The sequence below is a fragment of the Periophthalmus magnuspinnatus genome, chromosome 12 (genome assembly GCF_009829125.3).
Source record: "Periophthalmus magnuspinnatus isolate fPerMag1 chromosome 12, fPerMag1.2.pri, whole genome shotgun sequence".
In the NCBI taxonomy this organism is placed as follows: domain Eukaryota; kingdom Metazoa; phylum Chordata; class Actinopteri; order Gobiiformes; family Gobiidae; genus Periophthalmus; species Periophthalmus magnuspinnatus.
Window position 1 is genome coordinate 13,436,816 of NC_047137.1, and position 26,025 is coordinate 13,462,840.

The window sequence follows — 26,025 nt, forward strand, 5'->3', positions numbered from 1 at the left end:
TCATCGAGGTGAATTATTAAGACGGTTGGATTGCATAACAAAAGTGAGGAATAACTTAGGACGACTGCAAACCGTTTAAAATTAACTAGTTGTGTTTTTCATGTTTTTAAGAAGGTAAAAATCAGGTACAGTACAATGCCTTTAACCTTAAACTATATTACTGGTACAAATAATTTTGAGTTATTAAAGCCTCTGTCAGTTTAGTCCAGATCGTAATGCCTGAATGTGCTATAAAAAAAAAATAAAAAGCTAATAATTAATGGTTGTATCCCTGTAGTTATGGACTGTTAGCCGTGTGCTCTCACCTTTGCTCCTCTGTCTCCTCTACTGCCCCGCACTCCGGCTTTGCCTCGTTTGCCCTGTAGACATCAGCGCCATGTTTTTCAATGAGAGTCAGCAGAAGCTTATGTTTAATTCATGACGGTGCACACGCTGGCCAATACTTTCAGGATATTTCAACTCATACTACAAGCACAAGGGCAGATTTCAATACGACGGTGCAGACTCCGCTGGTTCTATTTTACATTTTATGAAGCTTCAAAAGTTTGGGCTGGAAAGAGGATCATTGAAGCAGAAAGAGCTGGGGTTCTTCTTAACGCTTACAAACTACAGGTTTTCTAACACAGACCGGTGGCTTTGAGCTACAGGTAACACTATATGAGTATGTGGTGCCGCTTGAGACTGGTTTAGTACTACTACAGTGTACTTTTTATCCTACTTCTGTATGTGGTCATGTTACTCCAGTCAAGCCGTGTAAGGGAAATGTATTTTAATTCAGTTCCTTCAAGGTGGTGCTTAAAAAATTCGGTATTTTCTGAGGTTGTATTTGCTGCAAAAAGAAAAAAATATACAAAAAAAAGTCTGCCTGGCACTGAATAGCAGTTATATGCGGTGGATCTGGACATAGTAGACACGTGCACTTGTGGCTGAAGATAAATATACTCCCAGCACCCAGTCATGACTTGAGGTAGGCAGCTTTCACACTTCACTAGCGCCTCCTGCTTCAGAATGAGACCAAACCAGCCTGTGTGAAAAGTCCTTCAGAAGAACATTTCCTTTCTAAAGTTACGTAGATCCAAAATGGTTCCAAATCCATAATAGAGTTGTATTGTTCTCACCCTCCTTCCAATGTGACCTGCTTTTCCAGGTGGACCAGTCTCTCCATCGTCTCCCTTCAGAGATAGAAACACAATGCACAGTGAAAGTCTGCACGTTTCCTTATGACTCTATAAATCACAGTGTGTCGTATCAATGAAGGGCTGATGTCTCCATAGAGTGCTCCCAAGGGACAACACAGCACTTTTTTTTTACACTGAACTATGCAATTTTATCCTTGTGGCAGTAAAAACAATAAAATGTCCAAAGCTGAAGCCTAATTGTCTCACCTTTTCTCCTTTCAGTCCTGGTTTTCCTTCAGGCCCTGGTTTTCCAGTCGGACCCTGTGAATCACAGTGCAGTCACAGTGAATAATTTTATCTTTCTCCAAAATGCTCGTTATATTTCAGGCAATGTGACACTTACTAGAGCTCCCGGGAGTCCTGCTGGGCCCTGGGGTCCACTTTCCCCTGGTGACCCCTGACGCAGAGAAAAACACTTTGTTCAAACCTTTGCAAATATGTTAAACCAGGATTTTAGGAAGCTAAAGGTGACCCAAACAGACGTTGCATAATTTTTACCAAAAACAAATATTTATTAACATAAATGATGACTAAAGTGTACCTCCAGTCCAGGCAAGGCAGGAGGACCTTGGATTCCTGGTAAGCCTTCTTCTCCCTGGACAGGTTTCAGAAAAATCAGACCTCATAAGAACATCTCTGCTCACAATAATTAACACATATCACATACATATAAATCATAAGGATTGTGTTAAAGCAGACACACCTGCTCCCCCGGTGGTCCAACAGGCCCTGGCTCTCCCTTCTGTCCCTGTGATCCTGGTTCTCCTTTAGCTCCTTGTTCTCCCTTAGGTCCAGGCTGACCCACTGCACCCTTGAGAAATAAAGATCTTTCTTTGTTTATGATTTCTATAAAGCATGGAGCAAATACAAAGATAAAACACATGTGTTGAACTAATGCACATTTTCTCATACACAGATCAACATGCAAGTTATCTTAATATTTATGACATAAGACTGTATAGAAAAGATGTTTTTTACTATTGTAACATGAGGGCCAGTTCAAACATCACTGCAGCTATATTAGTATTTTTAGATTTTTATTTTTAGTGACACCTACAGGGGGCCCCAGTTTGCCAGTCTCTCCTCTGACTCCTTGGGCTCCTGCTGCTCCCTGTTGAAGGCATGATTAGTACATGAACATGAAAATAAACTTATGTAACAGTAAGCAAGGCGACTGAGTGACAGGTTACCTGAGGCCCAACTGAACCAGGCTCTCCAGGCGGCCCCGTGGAGCCAGTATCCCCCTGAAAGAGACCAACACCTTTACCATGGCTGAAAATTGTTTTTTTTTTTTCAATTCACTAAAATTATATTTGTGTGTGTATGTATGTATGTGTATATATATATATATATATATATATATATATATATATATATATATATACATACATACATATACACCCCCCCCCCCCACACACACACATACATACATATATGTGTACAATATTGTGTTGCACTAATCCTTACAGGACATTTAAAATGATTATATTAGCATGTAGTTGGAGGCACAGCTCAGTCTCTGTTGAAATGTTACTGTAGTGTAGGTGACATGATATGGTACAAAATGAGGCGCACGGCTCACAGGTCACATAGCAGGAGGCTCCTCTCAATCAGGATATTTCACAAAACCATCACTGATTGTAGCACACTTTCTGCACTAAATCACAGCCAATCAAACCAGACTCTGCTCTGTGCAAGGACCTCACAGTGAGTTTTATGTGACCCATACACTATATATATCTATGTCTAACAGATCTGCGCTGCTGCCTCTGCGTGCTCCACCCTTTCTCTACCTCCACAGTCTGTGAGCTGTAGCTGTCTATAGCCTTTTTCAGGACACCCAGGACTCATGATTTTCATTACTTTTATGTAAATTCAGCAGATTTTTGATTCATAACAGCAAATAAAAATATTGTCAAAACATAAAAACTGGCTAAAAGTCTAGTGTTGTACATCTTTGATCTAAACTGTTTTTGATTTTGTGCTGAATGCTGTTACTGCTATAACACAGAGCAGGTCTGGGGGTGACCAGCAGCATTTGGCTCACTGAGTAGAGGGACGTGGGTCACAGGGGTGGAAGTTGTTTGTGTGTTTTGTTCTTGAAAAACAGATTGGTTTTTCATGAGCAACAAATACAACATGTCCGTCATTCATTACTGTGTGTACATCTCTCCAGCTTGTGCTCTGTGACCCCCAAATAAACACCCCCACTTTTAAAAACACTGTCATAAATTTTTGTCATAACCTGTGTTTTACCAGTGCTTGTGACAGTGGTTACCTCTGCTGCCTCCCTGCACACTCATCATCAGCTGTTATGCAGCTCACTATAGAGCGTTCATTCATCTAATACTGCCTATAGCACGACTCTGATTTCTTCACTAATACACAGGAAGTTGCATACGTGATTGGGACTGACAACACATTTGTTTACTGGTGCATTTAAATGAAGTGTTTTACATTGTGCTTTTCATTTTACCTTGCGCCCTTGCGGTCCATCTGGTCCCACAGCTCCAGAAGGACCCAGGGAGCCCTGACATGAACCCAGACAAGACAGAGAACAAAGTCATTGTACATCTGGATCAATGGAGGTGTGATACAGCAGTAAAAATGACAATGAGATTTTATTCATAGCAATCAACAGATACATCAATACAGACTCACCTGTGTCCCTGGCAGGCCTGCGGGTCCTACGTCTCCCATTAGCCCTGGTTCTCCCTGGAAGGACAAAACAACAATCTGTGCTAGAATCTGTAGGATCCATACACACTCCTGAGAGTGAACACACAGAGCTGATATTGTGTCCCTCTGAAAGAGCTGACAGATTACTGTCATGTATAATGTTGTTTGAATGTGAGATCACTTTACCATCAGTCCAATATCACCCATCTCTCCTTTGGGGCCTCGTTCCCCATTTGCTCCAAGGGGCCCCCAGGGGCCTTCTGGACCAGATAAACCAGGAGGTCCTGGGTCGCCCTAAACAAACCCAAACATTTCATCAATTATAACCTTTAACTACATTAGTTTTCCTAACATATATATTTGTGTATTTATGGCATTACCTTCTCTCCCCTGGGGCCCGAGTCTCCAATTTCACCAGGAAGGCCAACAGCTCCCTGACCATAAAAAACATAAAAATAAATAATGCTGTTTGCAGCATGAATCCAACAAGACTCCTCCCTAGCTCCCAGTACAACCTGTTTTTCCCTCTTTCTGAATGAGCACATACTGGCTCACACAGTATCTGAAGCAGTGTCATATTTGACTTAATAAAGTTTTTCATTCATATTGTTCCTGCAGACTCACCTCTTTACCAAATGGTCCTGTTGGTCCTGGGGGGCCTTTGAGTCCTTCTGGCCCCCTTTCTCCAGGAAGTCCTGGAGGTCCAAGAGTCCCACATGACCCAGACTCCCCCTGTAACACAGCAGGGCACAGCATGTACTGTGACGATTCACAACAGGCAAAGTACAAAGATCATATTTATGATGCAAAATGAGAAGCATTAGTGCACTGACCTGTTCTCCTTTCTGTCCAGGAGGGCCCTCTGACCCTGTAGAACCAGGCAGACCCTAAGAAACAAATCTGTAAATGTCTTCAGAGGATGGTGCTTTGGTCTAACTCTGATAACATTTAGCGCAGTGTCACATATGCTCTGTGGTGCGGCCCAAAGTGCACTAGATGGAGTAAATTGACTGATGGTCCAGTCTTTGTTCACACACACAGTTCATCATTCAACACAAATCTCACACTATGAGCTGTGTGACAGGATGACTGTCAAACGTATTTCTATGATCACAAGTTTGAAGCAAACAAAGCTCCATGGACCGGCACACAGGTCATGCTACTGTCCTATGTGCTGGTCTTTTCTAAACCTTGTCTTTTTAAAATGCCCTTATACTTGTTCATTTTGTTTGCCACTGGGGAGCATCAGATTGTTTAACTAAGGATCTACTGTAGATAAGAGTTAGGCCTTTGATTTGTGTAGAGCCATAACTCAGCCAGGCATGGTTACTTGTTTTAAATCTTTCAAACCTTCTTGTCTAAGTAGGGCCAATCCTGGTTAGTACAGTGGCAGAAACTTTCATTGTGTCCTTATGCAAGACACACATTGCAGGGCACTGTGGCTACAACAGCAGCTCATCATCGTTGAATATGTGAATGATTGAATGCATAATGCACAAAACTGTAAAGCGTCTGGAAAATCATTATATAAGACTAATACTTTATTATCATTATCTACCTGTGCTCCATCTGGTCCAGATGGTCCAATATCTCCAGGTGAGCCTGGTGGACCCTGCATTATACAAACACAGTGTTAGGTGTGTGTGTTTATGCCTCAGCGTCTGGAGCTTGATGTATGAGGAGTGGAGAACCTTTTGTCCTTTCTCTCCTGCTGCTCCTAAGGGTCCATCAGCTCCAAGAGTCCCCTGTGACACAAATACTCTTATTTCTGTTTGCTTTCCATCTTTCATAAAACATATGCTCGAGCACGTTTACAAAGGTCAATGTGTGGATGTACATGCATGCAACAGCAACAATAAAAAGAAACAATTTACCACTCGCCTTGAATCTAATCTAACCACAAAGCACACTCCCCAAGCTGTCACTTTTTAAATATAACTGCAACTTCAAAATGTTTTTTCTATCCAGCAAATAGCTACCAGAAAGCTACATTTATGGGATCAACCAATGGTTAGTACCCACTCACTGGGATTCCTATTGGCCCTGCAGAGCCCTCCATCCCTGGGGAGCCTCTGCTTCCTCTGGGGCCAGGTTTTCCTGCTGCTCCTACAGTTCCAGTTAAACCGGGAGGTCCCTAAATACAAAGTTTAATTGCACAAGTGAAGTAGAACATAGTTTTGGAAAATGATGTGAAATTGTGATGTTCTGAACTTACTGGAGGTCCTGGTAAACCCCTGTCCCCATCATCTCCAAGTCGACCCTGTGGCATCAGTGACAGATGTTATACATCCCATAGTCCTGTGACAGCAAATGTTCTGTGCACTACTATAGACATTGTGTTATTTTGTTATTAAATAGTCAAAATAAGTCTTTCAATTTTTAAATATTTTTTTCAATACATCAATACAAGCTATCGAGAGATGCCTCCAAATATTACAGTTCAAAGCATTAAAAAGCCAACAAATACAACAAGAACAGCAAAAATACACTGTACTTTCAATAAACTTAAAACTGTGCTGCCCTTCATGTTACTCAGTGTATTCGGATTGTTACCATTTCCTTCTGTAGAATTCTATCAAATATTATCAGTAACTTTACTTCACTGAATTCTTGAGTATCCCACGGGCTGCACTGATTATATAAGGGCTTTTTGTTTTAGCATTCTTTGCCGTTTCTGTAACAAGATGATGTTTTTATGGGGTAGGGCTCTTTCACGTAGAGGTAACCTGTCACTGTCATATATCCCAGCGGGGAAGGTAAACAAACTGAAAAGACCCTATGATTGTGTGTGTTTTGTGATGGTGCTTTGATTTAGATATGTTTTCTAGCCCTAGAGTAACAGAAGGGCTTTATCAGCTCACACTGAGCACACAGAAGTGATAATGGTTCTGTTTGCTTCACCTGAGGTCCTCGCGCTCCTCTCTCTCCACACACTCCCGGTCGACCCTGATGATAAACGCACTGTTAGAAAATCCACAAAGTATAATGGCCACTGTAAACAAGTCTCCCCTTGGATATTTTATTTGAAACAAAACTGTCACTTTAAACTTATCTTTGGAGCATTTGACTTCTGTACTACAAGAGGAAGTATTTCTAATTTTTACATTAGTCCCCATAATGCACACGACATAAAGAACTAATATGCTCACAGTGAGGAACAAAGCTGTAAGTCACATTCAATAAGCCTACATGTAAGCCTACATATAAGCCTACATGTAAACCTACATGTAAGCCTGCATGTAGCCTGCATGCTGAAGTCGCTCACAGTGACAGGTCTGGAGTAAACCCCAGTCTTATGGCTGTTATTGTCATTTGTGCCAACACATTTTCAGAGTCAAGTGGCAGCTGCTCTGTTCTCAGTAGATTTCATTGCCCCTTCACTTTGACCCTGTTGTTCAGTTAAAAAATAGAAAGTAGAAAACATGGATCCACAAATCAATAAAACAAGAAATCACTTACAGGAGGTCCAGGCTTTCCTGGAGGTCCAGGTAAACCTCGTACTCCCGGCTCACCCTGAAACAAAAATGATTTACAGTCACTTCACAGTTCACACAACTGTTCAATAAAACAATAAAATAACTTTACCCGTTCACCAATGGGGCCTGGATGTCCATGCATCCCTACAGTTCCCTGGATTCCCTGATGGACACAAAAATACATTTTAGAAATGTAAATGTTCTGTTTTCAGTTCATAAATGAGAACAAGCTTCACAAAAATGTAACATTTAAAATAAAGTGGTCTGTAATGCTGTAAACTGAAGCACACGTCACATGTAGCGTTAGGTAATGTAAGCACAGTTATTGAAATGAAAGTGGACCTACTTAGAACTAGACTGAACAAAAGGCCAAGCTGGAATTAGTTTCAAGAGGCAAAGCTTTTATGGACTTGCTCTATTGACTGTGACTCTTGTGGTGTGGAGTGTAATGACTGCACATCATGCTTTGTACAGTGAGTGCGGCGGGACAACAGTGAAAGGTAATCACTTACATACATGCCTACAGGACCCTGGGGCCCCTCCACTCCAGGTTTCCCTGTGAAGCCCTGATGACAGGAAAACATCAATGAACATGCTGCTACAATAGGAAGTACATGTGTAGTGTTCACAGGTCTAAGAACAAAAATTATTTGTGTTTGTCAGAGGATGGAAATCACAGGAGATTTAACTTTAAGTATCGAGTGGGGTGGACCACTTTTAAACTAATGTGCATTTCTGTTAAAAGGGTTAAAAAACTGTGGAACGCTCTGGATAATCAATTAAAAGGATGCATAAAACAAAATAATTTAAACAATAACAACTGGAAAGTCTCTCAATTGATAAATGTTAGATATACAGCTGAAACCAGAAGTTTACAGACACTATATAAAAAGACACATACGCCTTTTTTTTCCTCACTGTCTGACTTGAAATCAGGCTAAACTTTTCTCATTTTAGGCCAATTAGAATAGACAATTTTTCACTATGTTCTTCAAAGTCAGATGTTGACATACATTTCATTAGTATTTGGCACCATTGCCTTTAAACTGTATAACTTGAGATAAATATTTTGGATTTCCTTCCACAAGCTTCTCACAATAGTTGGCAGGAATTTTGGTCCATTCCTCCTGACAGAACTGGTGTAAGTGAGTAAAGTTTGTACGCTGCCTTGCTCCCACGTGCCTTTTCAGGTTTTCAACAGGATTGAGATCACGGCTTTGTTGACTTTGTTATCCTTAAGCCACTTTGTAACCAGTTTGGCAGTATGCTTCAGGTCATTGTCCATTTGAGAGACACATTTGCGCCCAAGCTTTAACTTCCTGGCTGATGTCTTGAAATGTTGCTTCAGTATTTCACATAATGTTCTTTCCTCTAAAAATATCGTTTTTATATTTGTGTATAATTGTTTGAACAGATTAACCTGGCACCTTCAGACATCTGTAAATTGCACTCAAGGATGAATCAGACTTGTGCAAATCTACAATTCTCTTCTCGAGATGTTTGTGTGTTTCAGGTGTGGCTTCAAAAATTGCCTTAAAAAATTATTCTCTCATTATTTTGGTATTTAGCAAACTCACCTAAAACAGGAAAAGTTTAGTCTGATTTCATGTCAGACAGTGAGAAAAAAAGCGTGTGCATCTTGTTACATTGTGCATGTAAACCTCTGGTTTCAACTGTATATAAACGATCACAGTTCACACAGGTGAGGATATGGGAAAAGACCATCAAATAACTGAATTTACATGTAAATAAAGGGGCAGACTAAGGTCCTTTCTAATCATGGAAATGCCTTATAGTGTCTACATTTACATCATGTGTTGTTTTTCATTGTACTACTGTGCATTTTCATGAAAGGAGCAAATAAAAAATGAAACAGAGACGTCTGTTTCACTCTCGAGATTCTGCTTATAATGACGGAATAGACAGACCTGTCACGATAAATTCTGAAGCACGATATATTGTTGCATAGATATATAGCGTTAAAAGATAATATTGAAACTACTTTATGCCACTGATACAAAAACTATAATGCAAGATAATCCCAGTAAACTTATTTGAAATAAACAGCATTAAGTGGCATGAGCTGCAACAAATTAATAGCAGATTAAAGTTAGACCTGAAATCTTATGATTCAACAACAAGAACATCCAAAATCTCCGAATCATCCGAAATTGCACGTGTGATAAATTTAGAGCTGCAAAATGTATTGTTTCAGCTTTCATATATTCAATTATAAGTCGACATAGTGATTATTGTGACAGGCCTGGTTAAAAAGTTTTTTGTATTGTCAAATTGTAATACGTGAATAATTTAAAACAGAAGGACAATGATAATGACTGTTCCGAAAAGTTGCCGACCACCTGCATATAACCTGCCTCAGTGTAATTCTGGTAAATGTGATTAGTCAAAGTAAATGTAAAAGTAAACTGCTGCTTTTAACAACAACACACTGCAGACGTTTGAAGCTCTGTCATGTCCACAGGTTTGTCTTTTGAGGAGACTAATAAAAAGCTGCCAGCGCAGAGTTGAGATAAGACAGTCGTAAAACACAAAATCGATGAATGAACGGAACGGAACCACAAGGTCAAACGTCAAACTTGTCCTTGAACATGTACAGGCCGCATTAAATCTTCTGGCTCTTTGTTATGTGATATGAGCGCTGATAGACTCACGCTGTCCCCTGGAGGGCCTGGTGCGCCCGGAGGTCCTGGTTTCCCCGGAGGGCCCTGTCGACATAAAACGCACAAGCAGTGAACAGAAGCAATATTGATCCGTGCAAGAGACAATGTATCAAAATAAGTGCTGGCATGGGACAGTATCTTTGACAGTGAGGCTGATGGGGCAGGACAAATCCGAGCCGGCCGCACTGTCACAACTATTACGAGCCTGTTCTCCATCACAACTTTGAGAATTGGACTTTAATTGTCTTTCAAAACTTGTCATAATATTTAGATACTGTCACTATGATTGAAATATTTTGAATCTGACAACACAGGATGATAGAAAATGAACATTCTAGATCAGTTTAAGCCCAGTGTAAATCAGTTTTAACCAGTCAGAACTGCACCTGAGCACGTCTAAACTCACTCTAAGCCTAATCTGAATACATGTTAATCCAGTACAGATTTGTCTAAACCAGAAGTGCACAACCGGGTTCTTGAGCTACTTCCTGTACATCGCCACGTAATGCTGTTGTCTTTTTAATGTTTGTGTGTTTTCATTATTATCTGTACTGTACTGTGTCCTTAATGTTTAATTTTTTAATGAATCCTGTCACGATAATTAATATATCGGCTCGAGTATTTGAAAGGTGGGACAATATATTTATGGGTCCAATATTTATCGTGTGTTTAATTTCTTTGCAATAATGGGGAGATTTTTGTTATTTTGGTTGTAATAAGAACAGTTTTGAGCTGTAGACGGTTGAATATGTAACTTTTATGCTTAAATATTATAATAATCCTGCTATTTAGTTGTTGTTGTTCTGTATTTATTACTTATTCAAGGTACAAATACTGCATATGAATTTTCCTAGATGTAAAATATGGCTGTGTAACTGTGTGTCTCCTGCTAAAATGACATTTTAAGACCATCCTACCTTTTAATTTAGCCTGTCGAGGGCCATATAAAATTATGTGGAGGGCCACATTTAGCCCATGGGCCTTGAGTTTGACATATGTGCGCTAGACCTTTATTCATGTTTACATCCTCAATAAAATATTTGATACGGGCTTGTTAAAGTAGATTTTCAGACATTTACAGTAAAAAGTATCGTTTAAAGTAATATAGGCCAATTCACCTGGAAGCTTGACGGCCGAGAAAAATTGGTCAGAGGGCCGCATTTGGTCCGCGGGCCACAGTTTGGGCATGTCTGATTTAAAGCAACTGTATGTAAGATTTTGATTTAAAAATTTCATAAACGTGACCCCAGATACAAGTTAAACATATTCAAATCAAACCTAGCTTTTCCTGATAACAATTCTAACGCCGATTTATCCTGAATTACAAAAACAAAACACTGGAATTAACTAAACTATTTCATGCAACTGAGAAATAGCAAAACCATCGCTTTTCGTATTAATCCTTATTCCTAAAAAAAAAAAAAAAAAAAAGGAAAAACCTACAGGGGATCCAGGTGGTCCGTCTGCTCCTCTCTCCCCAAAAACACCAGTGAAGCCCTAAAAGAAAAAGAAAAAACGCAATACAGAGATCATAAAGTAACTCAGCCAGGTGATTCATAAATATAAAACAATTAATGAGGGATCACACGTGTAGAAAAAACAGAAAACAGTGAGCGCCTGCTGTCACCTAGTGTAGACACAAGATGGAGGCCTCTAGTCTAAGATAAAAGGTGATTTAGTGTTTTTTAATGAATCGCTGTTGGAAAAAAGAAGCCAATTTTGTGTGTGTGTGTGTGTGTGTGTGTAAGATTTTGATATTAAACGTGACCCATCTCTGTCCGTAAATATGAAGCAGACATGTTCAAATCAGACCGCTTTTACAGAAAACAATTGTAACACTGATTTATTCTTAATTACACAAACATTGCGCGTGATTCTTGACACTGGCAGCACATAAATACGTCGTGACTGCACTGCTGTGGTCGTCTGTATTCAGTCTGGGTAAAGAAAAGAAGCAGAGGTCAAGCGTCTCACCGTTGGCCCGTTACTGCCCACGCTGCCCCCTGCTCCTGGAGGACCCTGCCACAGACACAACAAAAACACACTCAACCCACCGCTCCCACAGAAAACATTTACTTCATTTAAGTCTGTGTTTTGTTATTGCTGAAAAAACTGCCTTGTGGGAAAAAGGAATGTGATTATATTTGTAGCTAAAATAAGAACTGCTAAATTAAACTAATACAAGAATCAAATACATTTCAGAGCGTGTTTGTAGAGGGAGAGCGGCTTTTAATTATAAGATTGTTTGCAGTTATTCAAATCACAATCTCGATGTGTTAATCCTGGAAGCCGTGGTGTTTGGGGTTTCTGATTTGGCTTGATTTCAGTGGCTCAAATGCTGAAGAGATCAAATATTGATTTTTCAGTAACACAGGCTCATGCTGGGGTGTAAAGGTGATCGGATACTGCCCTCTGCTGGTGAGTTTGTGCATTTAAACGATCAGCTGGACTTTTTAAGGGCATGTTTAGCCATCGAAAGCATTCACATCTTTGACATTCATTTTACTGTATTCTGTTCAGTTATGTGATCATTAGACAGCAGACTGAATTAAAAATGGCAGCTTAGGCAGAAGTACAGTTTTATATCTTATGTAGGTGAAGTAAAACCAAACCTTGATATATTATTTCAATTCACTGAGGTCACAAATAGATGATTAACACTTACATTTGTTTCTATAAAAGAATGTTTTATCCTGAGTGTCAGTAAACGTGTACTATTGTGGGTGTGTCCAGTTAAATATTCAAGCTGTGAACGACATGTGTATCAATCTACATTTTGGTAATAATAATCATGTAATTGTTGAGTTTCAAAAGACAACACACACCTAGCACATTTAGGTAGCTCTCATTTGGGAAATATTAAGTTTGTTTGTAAAATACACTGTGTCCATGTTTGTTTAAGGAGTACAGATGGAAACAAGCTACATTGTCCTAATAAATGTACATGAAATGAAGGGTTAAATACGATTATGAACAGAGATCATTATGAATATGGTAGAGAATGGGAACCTGTGTACCAGGCTTTCCTTCTGCTCCCATTGGTCCAGGAGGTCCAGGCAAACCCTTCACAGAAATACAGGTATGCATCAGTAAAAAGTCAAGAAAATACATAAATCATATATTAGAATACTGTAATTAACATTTTTAAGTATAGTTACCAATGGGCCTGGTTGACCCGTATGACCTTTGAGACCAGCGCGCCCCTGTAGAATCAATGACATACTCATTATGAGACATAATGATACAGAAGGGTGAGATTTACAGCACAGTACCCTCTGTCCTCTGGGGCCTGGTTTACCACTGCGTCCGTCTGCTCCTCTGTTGCCCTTCACACAAACAAATCACAACAATATCCTTTAACAACAAGTATTTAAAAGACTTTTACTGTGATTATCCAGACTCCCTGTGTGAAAACTCTGAGCCTTACCCTAAGACTAACTGGTCTTAAAGGGACAAATACAGACTCAGGTTTTTAGTTAAACTGAGAAAAAGCAAAACAACCAAAACACAACACACATTCACAAAACACAGACAAAAGTCCACACCACCAACAGTCTGTGTAATCCCACATTTACCACACTGTCCAGAAGACTTTGAAATTCATTCTACACGACCAACACATGTTGTATAAAGTAGCCTCTTCACTGACCTTTGAACCTGGAGCTCCCTGCTTCCCTTGTGCCCCAGCTTCTCCACTGGGACCCTAAGGAAACAAAGAGATAATCACAGGGTGAAGTAACATTCAGTCATGGGCCTCATTCATGGGCCTCATTCTTGGAGTGTTCTTATGAACAGATTTGTACTTAAGGCCTTCTTAAACATTTAGACATTCACAAAATGCTTTCTTGACTGAAAATGTTTTTCTGGAAGAAGAAATCCTAGGAACAGTCAAATAACAAAAACAATACTGTTTTAGAATATTATTACTCTGATAATGCAACACATTGTAATTCCTCCATTATTGTCAATTATATATTTTCTTAAATGATTTCTTATGAAAATATTACTATGTGATTGAATATTTATGAGGTCTTTTATAGATCATGTGGTCCATTTAGTCTAATAGACTTTATACAGGCAGCTTCAGTCTGTCCCAGGTCTCTCCATATGAGCCACTGTTACAGCTCTGCCCCTGGTCACTGGAGTCAGCACCATCACCCCCACCACCAGAGTGCACTGGTCTCCATGTGCACCCACCCTCCTCCATCGCCATTTACCACGACGCGCTCAAAAGAACTCAAAAAGATGCTCCCACTGAGTGTGCTGTGTATGTTTTTGGGCCGACTGATATAATATTGATATAAGGGGCTTTGCAGAAGCCAAGCTGATATAACAGACAATATAAATAGTGATATAAAAATTCACTGTAAATGGTCAACTGATTATAACATTAATTGTAAATTATAAATATAAAATGTATTTTTATTAGTAAGTCCCATTGAGTCTGCACATCATTTACAAAGGAGTCCTGAGTGCACAGATTAAAACATGCAGCATTTATAATTAATGAAATGTATAGTAAAATGCTCATTAAAATATTTCCTGAGCCTGTGGCCCACAGGCTTCAGTTAAACCAGTTACATTGGTAAATTAATTTAAGGGAATTACATTGTTTAGGTTGAGTTGGTTTATGAGATCGCTCCATAAATGAGGGGCATAAAATCTAAAACCACTTTTCCATTGTTCTGTGTAGATCTGTGGCACTGCTAAGGTTCCCTGAGACCTGGTAATGATGAGAATTGAATCAGGTGAGATCCTGTGGAAGTTTTGCCAGTGTAGCTTTGTAAATGAAGACGTGTGTGTGTCTAAGTCTGTGGGTCTGCAGTGAGGTCCAGTCAGCCCTGTGCACACATCACAGCGGTGAGTATAGTACTGTCAAAAGTAATAAAATGAAGTGCACTGTGGTAAATGTGTTTGAAGTCTTTATATTTCATTTTTTTCTATAGGAAAAATAAATGGAAAATGTACTTCCTGAACCGGAGCGGACGTTGAAATGAGCAGGACTGTGGAGCTCCATTTGATCAGTTTAGCACATTGTGATACACCTTTTGAAATGGCTGAAATTTCATTGTGTTGTGTTTGTGTTTTCTTACTGTACCTCTGGACCTTTGGGTCCAAGCTGCCCCTTTATTCCAGGAAACCCCAGGAAACCAGTGGGGCCCCTCTCTCCCTGAGGGCCCCTAATGCCTACGGCCCCCACCAGACCCTGAGAGGAGCAAAGAACAACCATCATCAGTCATATTGTGGCCTGTTTATGGTTTGGTAAATATCAGTTCCTACTCGGCTTCCTTTGGGTCCTGGTTCTCCCTTGTCCCCATCTGGACCCCGCAGTCCCTGAGTCAGACACAAAACAGTAAATGTCAATAAGTAAAACGTCCATTGGGCAGATCATTAAGTGTATCTCACTCACTGGAGCTCCAGGAAATCCTGCCTCTCCTTTTGTTCCTTGTGGACCCTGAAAAAGGTTTGACAGACAAACAATGGGTGTGTGTTCAATGTCTGTGCACAACAAACACAAGAGTACGGCACATTCGGCTTTAATAAACACAACAGATGTTGGTGGAGTTGGATTTTAAAAAAAATAAAAAAAATCAATAAAACATTTTCCATTAAGTAGTAAAGTGTTATTTTTGCAGTAAATTCCCTCTGACACACGTCTGGTCTCAGTGCTTGAACTTTTTGTTGTTTGTTTTGGGAAGTGAAAAGGAGCGAGACAGAACTATCTCTATAACAGGGTACTGTGTTACACCATGACCTGATAAAAACACTTTTCTGTCTAGTGAGAAATATCATTTCTGACACTTGAAGACAAGCACCAGTGGAGGCATCAGTGAATGCTGCTGTTGTCAGTGTGTCCACTAGAGGGCGCTGTGCACCCGGCTCCCTCAAACACCAGGATACTTGGTCATCATCATAATGATGTTTGAAATGACAAAGTGACACAGATGTAAACCTGAGTGACCCTCTGACTGGGACCTGGACTGACATGTCATTTTGTGTTCAATCTCACCATGGGCCCCTCAAAGCCAGGCTCCCCCCGAGGGCCAGCAGGCCCCATAGGCCCCTGTAACATAAACACAAGGCAGACACAAACACAGATAAGCTATCAGAGCCTTGTACTGTTAGAAGGCAGTGCATAAGACACTGTTGTACCACATCTTTATCAGTGCATGTGAACACACTCTGACTTCTCAGGGACAAATATCATTTCTTCCCTGTAACTCACTGCAGCTTTACATTACATTTAAGTATATTTCACACATTCAGTCACAAGGGGATTGAACGCTGTACACAGAATGTACAATAAAAGACTGAGGGTAAAAAAGAAAACATTTCTTGAGATTTTTTAAAGTTAAACCAAGAGCTATGTTTATGTCAGATTCTGGGTTTAAAAAAATTATTATTATTATTATTATTATTATATAGAAATATATTCCTAGTTCCTACAGCATGAGCACATGGTAAACGGCACTTACAGGGTCTCCTTTTGGCCCGGCTGCACCCGTCAGTCCTGGAGCTCCCTGTGGAATATTGTATTTATGTAAATATCTGTTCTAAATTACAGGTTCATCATGAGCCTGGTGTTGCTCTTACCTGAGAGCCATGAAGTCCTGTGGCTCCCATCTCGCCCTCTAACCCTGGAGGACCCTGGACAAAAGCACACAGGGGTTGGACGCAACTGTGTTTTTTGTGAAACAACATTTTCTATAAAATATTCTTCAGAACAAACATCCTTATTTACCTGAGGACCAGGTGGACCGACACTGCCGACAGGACCCATGTCTCCCTGCAAAATGTATTCAGTTAATAATTAACATATTTGCTTTAAGGAAAGACGGGTGCAATTATTATTTTCAAAAAATATAAATCATTAACATAAAAATAACAAAAATTACTCCAAAGAGCAGGGAGGGAAATACGTGTTTAATAAATAAATAATCCCAGCTGAATATTTTCCAGTGTCGTCTCTTTTGCTAGAGGCGTATATTATTATTTTATTTATGAAGAGAAAAATAAGTAAAAGAAAATATTTGGTGTTACAGATATGTCTGTACCATGTGCAGTATCCTGGGTCAGCCTCACTGCAGTGTCACTACAGGGGGAGGTGTTACAGGTACAATCCTCACACATCCAGTGAGTTTCAAGGCTTATGGTAAAATACATTCAGACAAAACACTTCCCAGAATTGATATGGTTGGATATTTAGCAGGAGCAATAGAAATACTGAAACTGACAGAAGCAGCTGGAGATTGACCACCAGCACCAGAGGAAGTCCTTTACAGTACAGTGTTATCTTACCTGTGTCCCATTGACTCCTTGAACCCCAACTTGTCCAGTCAAACCTGGAGCTCCCTGGAAAAAAAAAAACACTCAGTCATTGAACTGCAACTGCTGTTCATTAAGACTCTTGGTGGGTAGGAGTATTTTCAGAGACTGGGGATAATGTACTCATGTTAAAGCTTTAAAATGCACAATTTGCACAGAATTAGTGTGAGTACATGAAATAATAAAAGCCAAATCAGATGATCCACAGAACTTTAGTCTTTTTTGGATAAATATTTTGAAGTGATGATACTCTCACTCCTCTAAATACCTCTGAGGTTTAGTACAGCACAGGTCAGTGTTGTGCATCATCATTCTTGGGGTTCATTGATTGATTTTTATTTCAAGCTTATGACAGAAGTTTAGATATTTACCTTCTGTTATTATTATTACAGTTCAACTTACTGCTGGGCCTGGCAACCCAAGTCCGCCGTCCTGCCCTGCCTCCCCCTGAGAAAATAAACAAAGACAAATATGATAAACAAAGATGATAAAAAGCTAAACATAAAAAGTGTGCGTACGTAGAGTTAAACCTACATCAGGTCCAGGAGGTCCCTCGAGCCCTTCGACTCCTCTCACTCCCTGAGGCCCCTGTGGAACAAAACATAAGGCGACATGACGACACTTATAAACACAAACATACAACAGCGATCATTCGTTTAGAGTTATTTCACACAATTACAGTTGTTAACTCAAACAGTGACAAAAATCATAAGTGAAGAAGTGAAACCAACTCGGTCATTGATTGTAGATAAACACTATTAGACTTTTATATATTTCTAGGAATGGCATTTGTGACTAGATCCCATACTCGATACAGATTCCGATACTACGATGATTTATACTTGTTCTGATACAGCTCGATCATTCTAAAACTGTTCAAGAAAGGTTCATTTCTGTCCTGTGAATGTGACTTTTTAGTATCGATACTTTCTCAAATCAGTATCTAGTTTCAGTTCGTTTTAGTATCTGATGTTCGATACCTTTGACGACACTACTGCGAACATGGCATTTAAACCAAGTCTGTCTACGGCAAATAACATATTCTAAATTTTTTTAAAAAGTAAAATTAGTTTAGGGTCCAAATTTATTTCCAAAATGGTAGAAGATTAATGAATTCAGTTTTAAAAAGCTTTGTTAAAAGGACAATTGAAACACATGACACTCTTGAACCTGATCATATGAGAAATACTGTTACTTCACCTGTTCCTGTTTTGGGTTTGCTGCAGGGTACAAGAAGAAACCAAGTGTAGTCATGAAGTAAAACTTACCGGCAGTCCCATAGGTCCGAGAGGTCCAGGTAAACCAATAGAACCCTGTAAATATGAGAGTGTGTCAGTGCAAAACCACGTATGAGACCCACCGCAGTGAGACGGGAGGTCTGGAAACAACAGGCTCATCACTGTAGGACGGGGTCTGGAGATGTGACTGATACTGTCCTAGTCCTGTACATATGACAACTGGAGCACAACGAGCCCGTATCATTCAGGAAAAAAGTACCTTATTGTTAGTGTTTTCTCAGTTTCTCGTGATTGCTTTGGATGAGGGAGAAGAAGCAGACAGCTGACGAAAACAAGCATCCCGCAAGTCTTTTTAATCAAAACTTTGAGGATGATAACTGCACTCAAAAGGAAATAATACTCCTGACTGTTAAGAGTTTTAGTAGCCTGTATTATTACTCTAAACACAACAGCAGTCTGCAGTCTGTTTAGTCTGGCACAAAGACATGGCCTGTCTGTGGAAGGACAGGCCCACACCAGGACAGGCCCACACCAGGACAGGCCCACACCAGGACAGGCCCACACCAGGACAGGCCCACACCAGGACAGGCCCACACCAGGACAGACCAGTCTACAATAAAAGTCCCACCTCAAAACCCACCTATTTAGATTAACCTACTGTTTAATGTTCTTTTAGTTGTATTAATGTTGTTTGATTGTGTTTGAGCTGAAGGTTTTTGCTGTGTTTTCGGTGTTACAAATGCGCTGATAAAGAAAATGTATTATTATTATTATTATTATAAGATTATTGTCCTAATCACTAGCAGATTGGTGATTCAAACCTCACCCGTCCCTAGTTATTCTTGCTCACTAAAACATAACCATGTCTGTCCTTTTACTGGTCCTATATTTGCCTATAGAGTCAAATAAGTTGTCAAATAAGTTGTGAATATAGATCAAGTACCTTCTCTCCCGGTTCGCCGACATCTCCTCTTTGTCCACTGACGCCCATGAGACCCTTAAAAACAAAACAACATTCACATTATCATTTTGTTGTGATTAACTAAAGAGGATTCTGTGATATTAAAACATTAAAACAATGATACTGATAGAGAAGCTGATGCTATAGAGTGTAGCAAAACCACATGGCAGACCCCCACCGGAAAAGTGGTAAACTGCATCTTTAAAGTGTCTGTTCTCACCTCGTCGCCTTCCTCCCCTTTCGCGCCTCGCTCTCCTCTATACCCCCACATGCCCTATGGACAAGCACAGACACAGTTCACATCACACATAAACCCGTGAGTCATATGTGATTTATGATAATGTCTCACTGCAGATCCAGGCACTCCAGGAGGCCCGGGCAGACCATCCTCCCCATTCTCTCCATCTCGTCCAGGTGGTCCTCGAGGTCCTGGAGGGCCTCTAAGACCCATCTCCCCCTGAGAAAAAACTGAATATCTTACACTGTTTCTCTCCTGCTTATCTACAGGCGATATTTTATCACAAGTAAAAGTTTGTATCTTTATATTTCCTTGAGGAGTTAACTAAAATCATCTGCTTCTTCTGAAAGTTCACACTTCATCGTGATTAGTTAAATCCACCTGTCAATCCCTCAGAGTCTCGTTGAGGCTGAACATGTGAGCGTGTGTGCGTGAGAACTGTTTTTGTTTGAGCATAGAGCTGCATTCAGAAGAAAACTTGTGAATGACGATAGAGCGACGTTATTAAAATGTCATCAAAGGAACGAGATTTTTATCGCCATATTTCCCAGACAATCACTCAATCAGTTAAACTGGTGTCAGCTGTGAAACACGCTGGTTCTGTGTAAAAGTTATAGTTAAAATATTTGAAAAGAGCAAATTATAACAGACATTTAAATATGGAAACAGTTAAAGCTTTGAATAAATAAAAAAAAGCTTAATGTTTAAATAGAAATACTGAAATACTCAAGCGTAATCTACTGGTTATTTGCGCTGCAGAGTAAGGGATCCACTAGAGGGAGCTATTTCACAGGAGACAATGGCAAAATTTTAAGTTTATGTTGAATAATAGTTAAAAAAAAAACTAAAAGAGTTACCGAACTGTAATAGCAATCATTTCAAAATCAGTCCGAAACTAAATAATAGAGATTCCTTTAAATAAATTGATGGGTTGAACTTCACTCCTGCAGCGTGGTGTTTATATTTGACACAAAACACAGGGCTAAGCGCTAGTGTCACTCAAGTGGAGAGTAAGGATATGTTCAAGTGTCTGTTTGAACATAGAGCTGCAATAAAAAGGACTGAATCACTAACATCTCTCCACGACGGAAATTTGTCACAGGCTCATACTCCAAAAACAAACACATAAGAAGTGATTTTGTATAAAACATCCAGAGCAGCGCCGTCTTCTGTGGACACAAATGATATACAGGATTTAAACGAGTGTTTGCTCTGTGTTTGGCTCTTCCACACTGAAGGACTTTGACTCGCATGTTCCACACAAACACACAGATCTATGTTTATGCCAGTTCTTGCAAACACACAGCCATAGTTAAACTCAATGTAAATATGCAATGAAATATGTAATGTGGAAACTTTACATCTCGCTTCTTTCAATGTGCAAACACCAGAACAAGCACTTTACTGGTGTGGTCATTTGTAGATCATTTAAATACACGTGATATTATATTTAAACATTATTCACCGGTTGATTTCAGCTGGATAAAGGCAAACTAATAACGAGACAAGACACGAGATTTGGTCCACGAGAACGATTAAAGATGAGGTTTGGACATTATTTATAATATCAAACGGCACAAAACAGCTTTTTGGAACAACAGCTTCTTGAGGAATTCACTTGAAACACTTATTTTTTGTCTAATGCAAAATTAAACAAAAGGGAAAAAAAATCTCACATCATCATTTTCCTCAAATCTTGTGGTAATTTTGTCTGGTGAGATATTGTGGCATTAGATCTAGCAGCTACCTTCTTTCTCTAGAGCTCGTGGTTAGGACTGCCTCGCTGTAGGAAATGATTATTATGCTCTTTTTTCAAACAGCACTTGGATGATAAATGAACTAACCATTTCTCCTGGAATTCCTGGTCGGCCTCGCTCTCCAGGTTCACCACGTGGACCCTACAATAACATCACACACCGGTTTAAGTAAATATATCTGTATGATCTCATTTGCAATAACCATATAGTGATAATAATACTCCAGTGTCTGACCTGATGACCAGGTTTGCCCATCTCTCCAGGTGGTCCTTCGGGTCCTTCCTCCCTCTGAAAGCTCACAAACAACAGCCCAATGTCTGGTCAACATGCAGGTCTTTGCTCACAGTTTGTACCCAGTTAGTTGATACTTACAGGCCAGCCAGAGCGCAGCAGCTGGTAGAAACTGGATTGCTGAAGATAATGAAAGAAAGAAAAACATAGTGAATAAAGGTGCTTTTTCACTGGTCCTTCCTGAACCTGGGCTTAGACTGTGTCACTGCAGTAGAAGCTGTTCGTGCCTGTGAATACGAGTGATGTGGCTTTTGTGTGAGTGAGGGACTAGTTAGATACATGTACTTCATGTTTTTATGGTGTGAAAATCAGGTACAACAGCTTTAAGGTCCAGGGGAGATAGAGCAACAGTCACACAAATGTTTAAACATGATTTTATGCGTAAACAAAATGATTTGGTAGTTTCTTGTTGTGGTGCTAACAAAGTGTGTGCATAGCTACAGTCAACAGGATAACAGCTTTTTGTGTATTATTTCCCTTTGTTTACTTTTAGGACCCTTACTCATTCACATGTATAATTTAACTTGATGTACAGATGCAGTTTTAGGTCATTTTCACACATGTTAGTGGCTCTGTGGACTAACCCCAGTGCACAGTGAATTTAGTTCTGTTTAGTATAATTTTGGGTCGCCCTTATTCATACAAACCACACATCATTAAACCGAAACACGCACCATGAGCCACGTGAGACTCCATCAGCTGAACTTATTCCCTGACAACGTGCTCCAAACAGAAAAAGCACACATGCACTCCCCTTATATGTGGTGGTCTTTTCACTGTCACTGATATTATATTGATCCAAAAAGGCCTCATCAGACGTGTCAAACAGCAGTTCCAGAGCCATTCATGAGTGTTTTTTGACCAATTCCAGGCACTTTTACATCAAACTGACTAGCGGAAGTGTGAAAACCGCCTTAAAGAAACAGCAAAATACAGCCATCGAAAACTACATTCAAGCGTTTTTCTCTATTTTGTCTTTCACCAAGTGTGCGTCTATGACAAACAGTGACATAATGTGTGAGTGAGCACATTTCCTCCGCACCTCATTGAGTCAAACATAAAAGCGTGTTTGGAGACCCGCAGCAGTGGGACATGTCAGGTTCAAAGCAGAGTGGATTCATGGGCTGCACAAACACAGAGCAGATTTATACCTCCTCTGCACCTTGTTCTCATTCTGGATCCGCACGTGTCCATCATAAACGCACGGAAAGCGCTAGAAAATACAGCTGGGATCAAAGCCGTACTAGAAAAATAGTCAAGAAAAATACATTTCTCAAACTGTGTATATGATGTTGGTCTGACTGCCATCGTTAGTCACAGGTCTCAGGGTAAAGGTGTATCATTTAGTAAAGGTGCGTAGCCTTAATAACCACAGCAAAGATGTTATTATGAAAAATTACATACAAACTCATATAGAAATTCATTTAATCTGCAGTTTTTACAGACTAAACACAAGTTATCGGCACGAATTTGGGGAAAAGTTTACCTCAAAAGCCTCTATTATCCAAAATATATTTTCTTGAGCTTTTAACCCTGCCTTTGGGTTTGACTGTCCAAAGGAATGAGACAATATGGGGTCATGGTTGTCTTAATCCTTGTTGGCTGCTGTTGTGGCACACTGATGCGTGGGCTGTAGGACATAGACTTTTGTCCTGAGAGCTGTTACTCTCCTCAAACTGCCCTGACACATGATCTGATGACTTTACCTGTTGAAATGCACTGACACTTTTGTTTGAGCTCTCTATTATCGTTGCATTTCACTACTCAATGAGCTAAAACTGCCCTGTGGAACAAATAAAGCGATTGATTGGCAAATACGTCCGTCCGTTTCATCAATACTAGTGATATTTCCCCAGTTTCTGTACAACCATAAGTCATTCCCACAGCATTTTTTACAAGTAGGGACAGTTGTGAAGTCTGAATATTGGTTATTTACATACAATTTTCTCTTTATTCTGTAGCAGGTGACTGTGCCTTGACATTTTCTACACAGCTTTTCTACTTTGGGAACCCCTGTGGATGTCAGTCACTATTGGGTGTAATAAAAAACACGACTTCGGGAACGCCTCGCAGTAACATGAGTAAAATGTGTTTAGAGCCGCAAACGCTCGTTCAAAAGTAGGAGCTCTTTAACCCCGTGCGCCGCTGTCAGCTGTGGTTTTACTGTTGAATGGCGATACTTGTGATGACAGCGCTGGCAGGTTTACACATTTGGTCCACATGATTTTACACATGCTTTTTCCAATCCTGGTCAGGTCACAAGAACAGAAAATATGATACTGCTAACTCGCTCTGAGCTCTAATTTGGTCTTGAACATTGTCCTGCTGATGGATTTACATGATGTCATAACATTTTAGAGGCAAGACTCCAGAGTGCGACTAATTTGGGGAGCCTAAAATTTTACCGAGAGCGACAAAAATTTTTCCTTGGATGCACCGGATCCTCATCAGATTCACATCCTTTCTCCTGTGTCCTGTCTTTCAACTATTAGTGCAGATTAAATAATACAGAATGCACTTAAAAATGATCGTTTTACTTGACAACTAAGTAAAAAAAAAAGTGTTGTCTCGCTCTGCCCTGACCTCTGACGTTAAAGCTAAAGTCACAGAATTCATAAGTTTGGCTTTTTTCCATCTAGTCGTGAATGAGAAGAAGCATCAAACCTGCAGATGTGTTCTCTCTACACTGTGTTCATTCCTTAAATTAAGCGACAGGTGAAAAAGAAAATCAAACTAAATGGCAAGAGACATCAAAGATCAACTATTGAAACTGAAAGTAAGAGGATTCACTCTACACGCGCTAAAGTGAACGGTAAAGATCCTTAAAAACAAAGACCCTCACTTTGACTAGTTTTGGAAGCCAATATTTGATTCATAGCTTTTTTATTAATTCAACTCATAGGCTAATAAGTGATTTTGTTTTAACTTAAAGAAAAGGTAAACTCTTAATGTTAAACTCCACAGAGGCAGGTGCAGACACTGTCCCAGCTCAGGAGTCATTTAGACTAGAGTTTGTAGATAATACACTTTGTAAATAAGCAAAATGCAAGTCAAACCTACTAGTTTAAATAAATCTGTTGGCACTGTTTGCTTCACAGATAAATTAACTTTTATGGGCAAAATATGACAAAACGTGTGATTCAACGACGGTTAGCAAGATTTGGAGAACTCCTCTAACGTAATAAAATGTCTAACTGGAAACTAACTTAACGATTAGAGCCGTGTGGTTTCATCTTGGTTTGATAAGCTGATGTTACCTGGAAGGCGGCCCACGCCTCTGCCGTGTTCCTCCATAGGTAAAGCGTGGGTAACCCTGCAGGTCCTTGTGGTCCTGGCTCTCCTCTCCTTCCTGGTTTACCTTCAGGACCAGTCTTACCCTGAAAATTTAATACGAAACAAGAATAAGCAAAATCATATTCAAGGTGGGTGCTCATGTTAACCTGTGTCGACTCGTATCATGTCCAGTTGGGAAACAAATCTAAACTTCGACTGTAGACTGTCTCTGTATCAATATAATTATATGAATCCCTACATTTGATTTCAGTTCATACACAATAGGGATTAGAAAAATACAATATCATTAATACATACTGGACACTGCCGAATAAATATCAAATATTTGGCAGCACTAAAAGGTGTTTATGTCAGAGAGTTGCATTCATTACTGTGTCTTTCATTATAAAATAACACTAGTAATATATTTTACAAAATAATTAAAGCCACAGTACGAAACTCTTTAACCAAAAAATAGACTCAAAGACATGTTTGGTTGTGTTTATTGCACTGAAAAAAGGATGTGTTCTGACTGTGAGCAAGCTTGCATCTCCACAGACCTTATTTGGACCAGAGAAGCACCTCTTCCTATGTGTTTCCATGGAAATGCTGTTTCTTTGGCTATAATCTTTCACAGTCTGACATAAAACTTGCTATGATTTTAACTTTCTATTTCCATGTCATCCTGCAGGTGACATGCCACTTCCAGAAAGTTACATACAGTTGTCCCTCGCTATATCACAGTTAAACTTTCGTAGCTCCCTGGCGGATTTTTTTGTGTGCAATTTTGCAATTTTTCATTCAGTGTATGAACGTGTTGTGTGTCCTGATTGGCTGTTGGACTGTAGACCATTGTCCATCAGTCTCCTCCGTGCAGTGTCTCCTGTCCAGTACAGAATGTGTTCAGACAAATTTACATAAATCGCA

At 39.8% G+C, this 26,025-nt stretch overlaps 1 protein-coding gene across 1 annotated transcript in view; it reads right to left on the reverse strand.

Moving 5' to 3' along the window:
• The window catches only part of si:ch211-196i2.1 (collagen alpha-1(I) chain), a 49,692-nt gene that overhangs the window by 12,908 nt on the left and 10,759 nt on the right, over nucleotides 1-26,025 (reverse strand). Inside the window, exons 4-50 of the mRNA XM_055225581.1 lie at nucleotides 25,083-25,202; nucleotides 21,907-21,945; nucleotides 21,769-21,822; nucleotides 21,622-21,675; nucleotides 19,889-19,996; nucleotides 19,760-19,813; nucleotides 19,522-19,575; nucleotides 18,609-18,653; nucleotides 17,875-17,928; nucleotides 17,743-17,787; nucleotides 17,314-17,367; nucleotides 16,757-16,801; nucleotides 16,609-16,662; nucleotides 16,491-16,535; nucleotides 16,025-16,078; nucleotides 15,425-15,469; nucleotides 15,295-15,348; nucleotides 15,113-15,220; nucleotides 13,664-13,717; nucleotides 13,287-13,340; nucleotides 13,173-13,217; nucleotides 13,024-13,077; nucleotides 11,989-12,033; nucleotides 11,458-11,511; nucleotides 10,006-10,059; nucleotides 7,846-7,899; nucleotides 7,443-7,496; nucleotides 7,317-7,370; nucleotides 6,759-6,803; nucleotides 6,073-6,117; nucleotides 5,884-5,991; nucleotides 5,549-5,602; nucleotides 5,416-5,469; nucleotides 4,691-4,744; nucleotides 4,482-4,589; nucleotides 4,238-4,291; nucleotides 4,044-4,151; nucleotides 3,840-3,893; nucleotides 3,655-3,708; nucleotides 2,369-2,422; nucleotides 2,236-2,289; nucleotides 1,882-1,989; nucleotides 1,720-1,773; nucleotides 1,522-1,575; nucleotides 1,386-1,439; nucleotides 1,119-1,172; nucleotides 306-359 (exon numbers count right to left, since the gene is read on the reverse strand). Of these exons, the coding sequence (XP_055081556.1) occupies nucleotides 306-359; nucleotides 1,119-1,172; nucleotides 1,386-1,439; nucleotides 1,522-1,575; nucleotides 1,720-1,773; nucleotides 1,882-1,989; nucleotides 2,236-2,289; nucleotides 2,369-2,422; nucleotides 3,655-3,708; nucleotides 3,840-3,893; nucleotides 4,044-4,151; nucleotides 4,238-4,291; nucleotides 4,482-4,589; nucleotides 4,691-4,744; nucleotides 5,416-5,469; nucleotides 5,549-5,602; nucleotides 5,884-5,991; nucleotides 6,073-6,117; nucleotides 6,759-6,803; nucleotides 7,317-7,370; nucleotides 7,443-7,496; nucleotides 7,846-7,899; nucleotides 10,006-10,059; nucleotides 11,458-11,511; nucleotides 11,989-12,033; nucleotides 13,024-13,077; nucleotides 13,173-13,217; nucleotides 13,287-13,340; nucleotides 13,664-13,717; nucleotides 15,113-15,220; nucleotides 15,295-15,348; nucleotides 15,425-15,469; nucleotides 16,025-16,078; nucleotides 16,491-16,535; nucleotides 16,609-16,662; nucleotides 16,757-16,801; nucleotides 17,314-17,367; nucleotides 17,743-17,787; nucleotides 17,875-17,928; nucleotides 18,609-18,653; nucleotides 19,522-19,575; nucleotides 19,760-19,813; nucleotides 19,889-19,996; nucleotides 21,622-21,675; nucleotides 21,769-21,822; nucleotides 21,907-21,945; nucleotides 25,083-25,202 (2,832 nt within the window). The remainder of the gene's footprint in view (nucleotides 1-305; nucleotides 360-1,118; nucleotides 1,173-1,385; nucleotides 1,440-1,521; nucleotides 1,576-1,719; nucleotides 1,774-1,881; nucleotides 1,990-2,235; nucleotides 2,290-2,368; nucleotides 2,423-3,654; nucleotides 3,709-3,839; nucleotides 3,894-4,043; nucleotides 4,152-4,237; nucleotides 4,292-4,481; nucleotides 4,590-4,690; nucleotides 4,745-5,415; nucleotides 5,470-5,548; nucleotides 5,603-5,883; nucleotides 5,992-6,072; nucleotides 6,118-6,758; nucleotides 6,804-7,316; nucleotides 7,371-7,442; nucleotides 7,497-7,845; nucleotides 7,900-10,005; nucleotides 10,060-11,457; nucleotides 11,512-11,988; nucleotides 12,034-13,023; nucleotides 13,078-13,172; nucleotides 13,218-13,286; nucleotides 13,341-13,663; nucleotides 13,718-15,112; nucleotides 15,221-15,294; nucleotides 15,349-15,424; nucleotides 15,470-16,024; nucleotides 16,079-16,490; nucleotides 16,536-16,608; nucleotides 16,663-16,756; nucleotides 16,802-17,313; nucleotides 17,368-17,742; nucleotides 17,788-17,874; nucleotides 17,929-18,608; nucleotides 18,654-19,521; nucleotides 19,576-19,759; nucleotides 19,814-19,888; nucleotides 19,997-21,621; nucleotides 21,676-21,768; nucleotides 21,823-21,906; nucleotides 21,946-25,082; nucleotides 25,203-26,025) is intronic.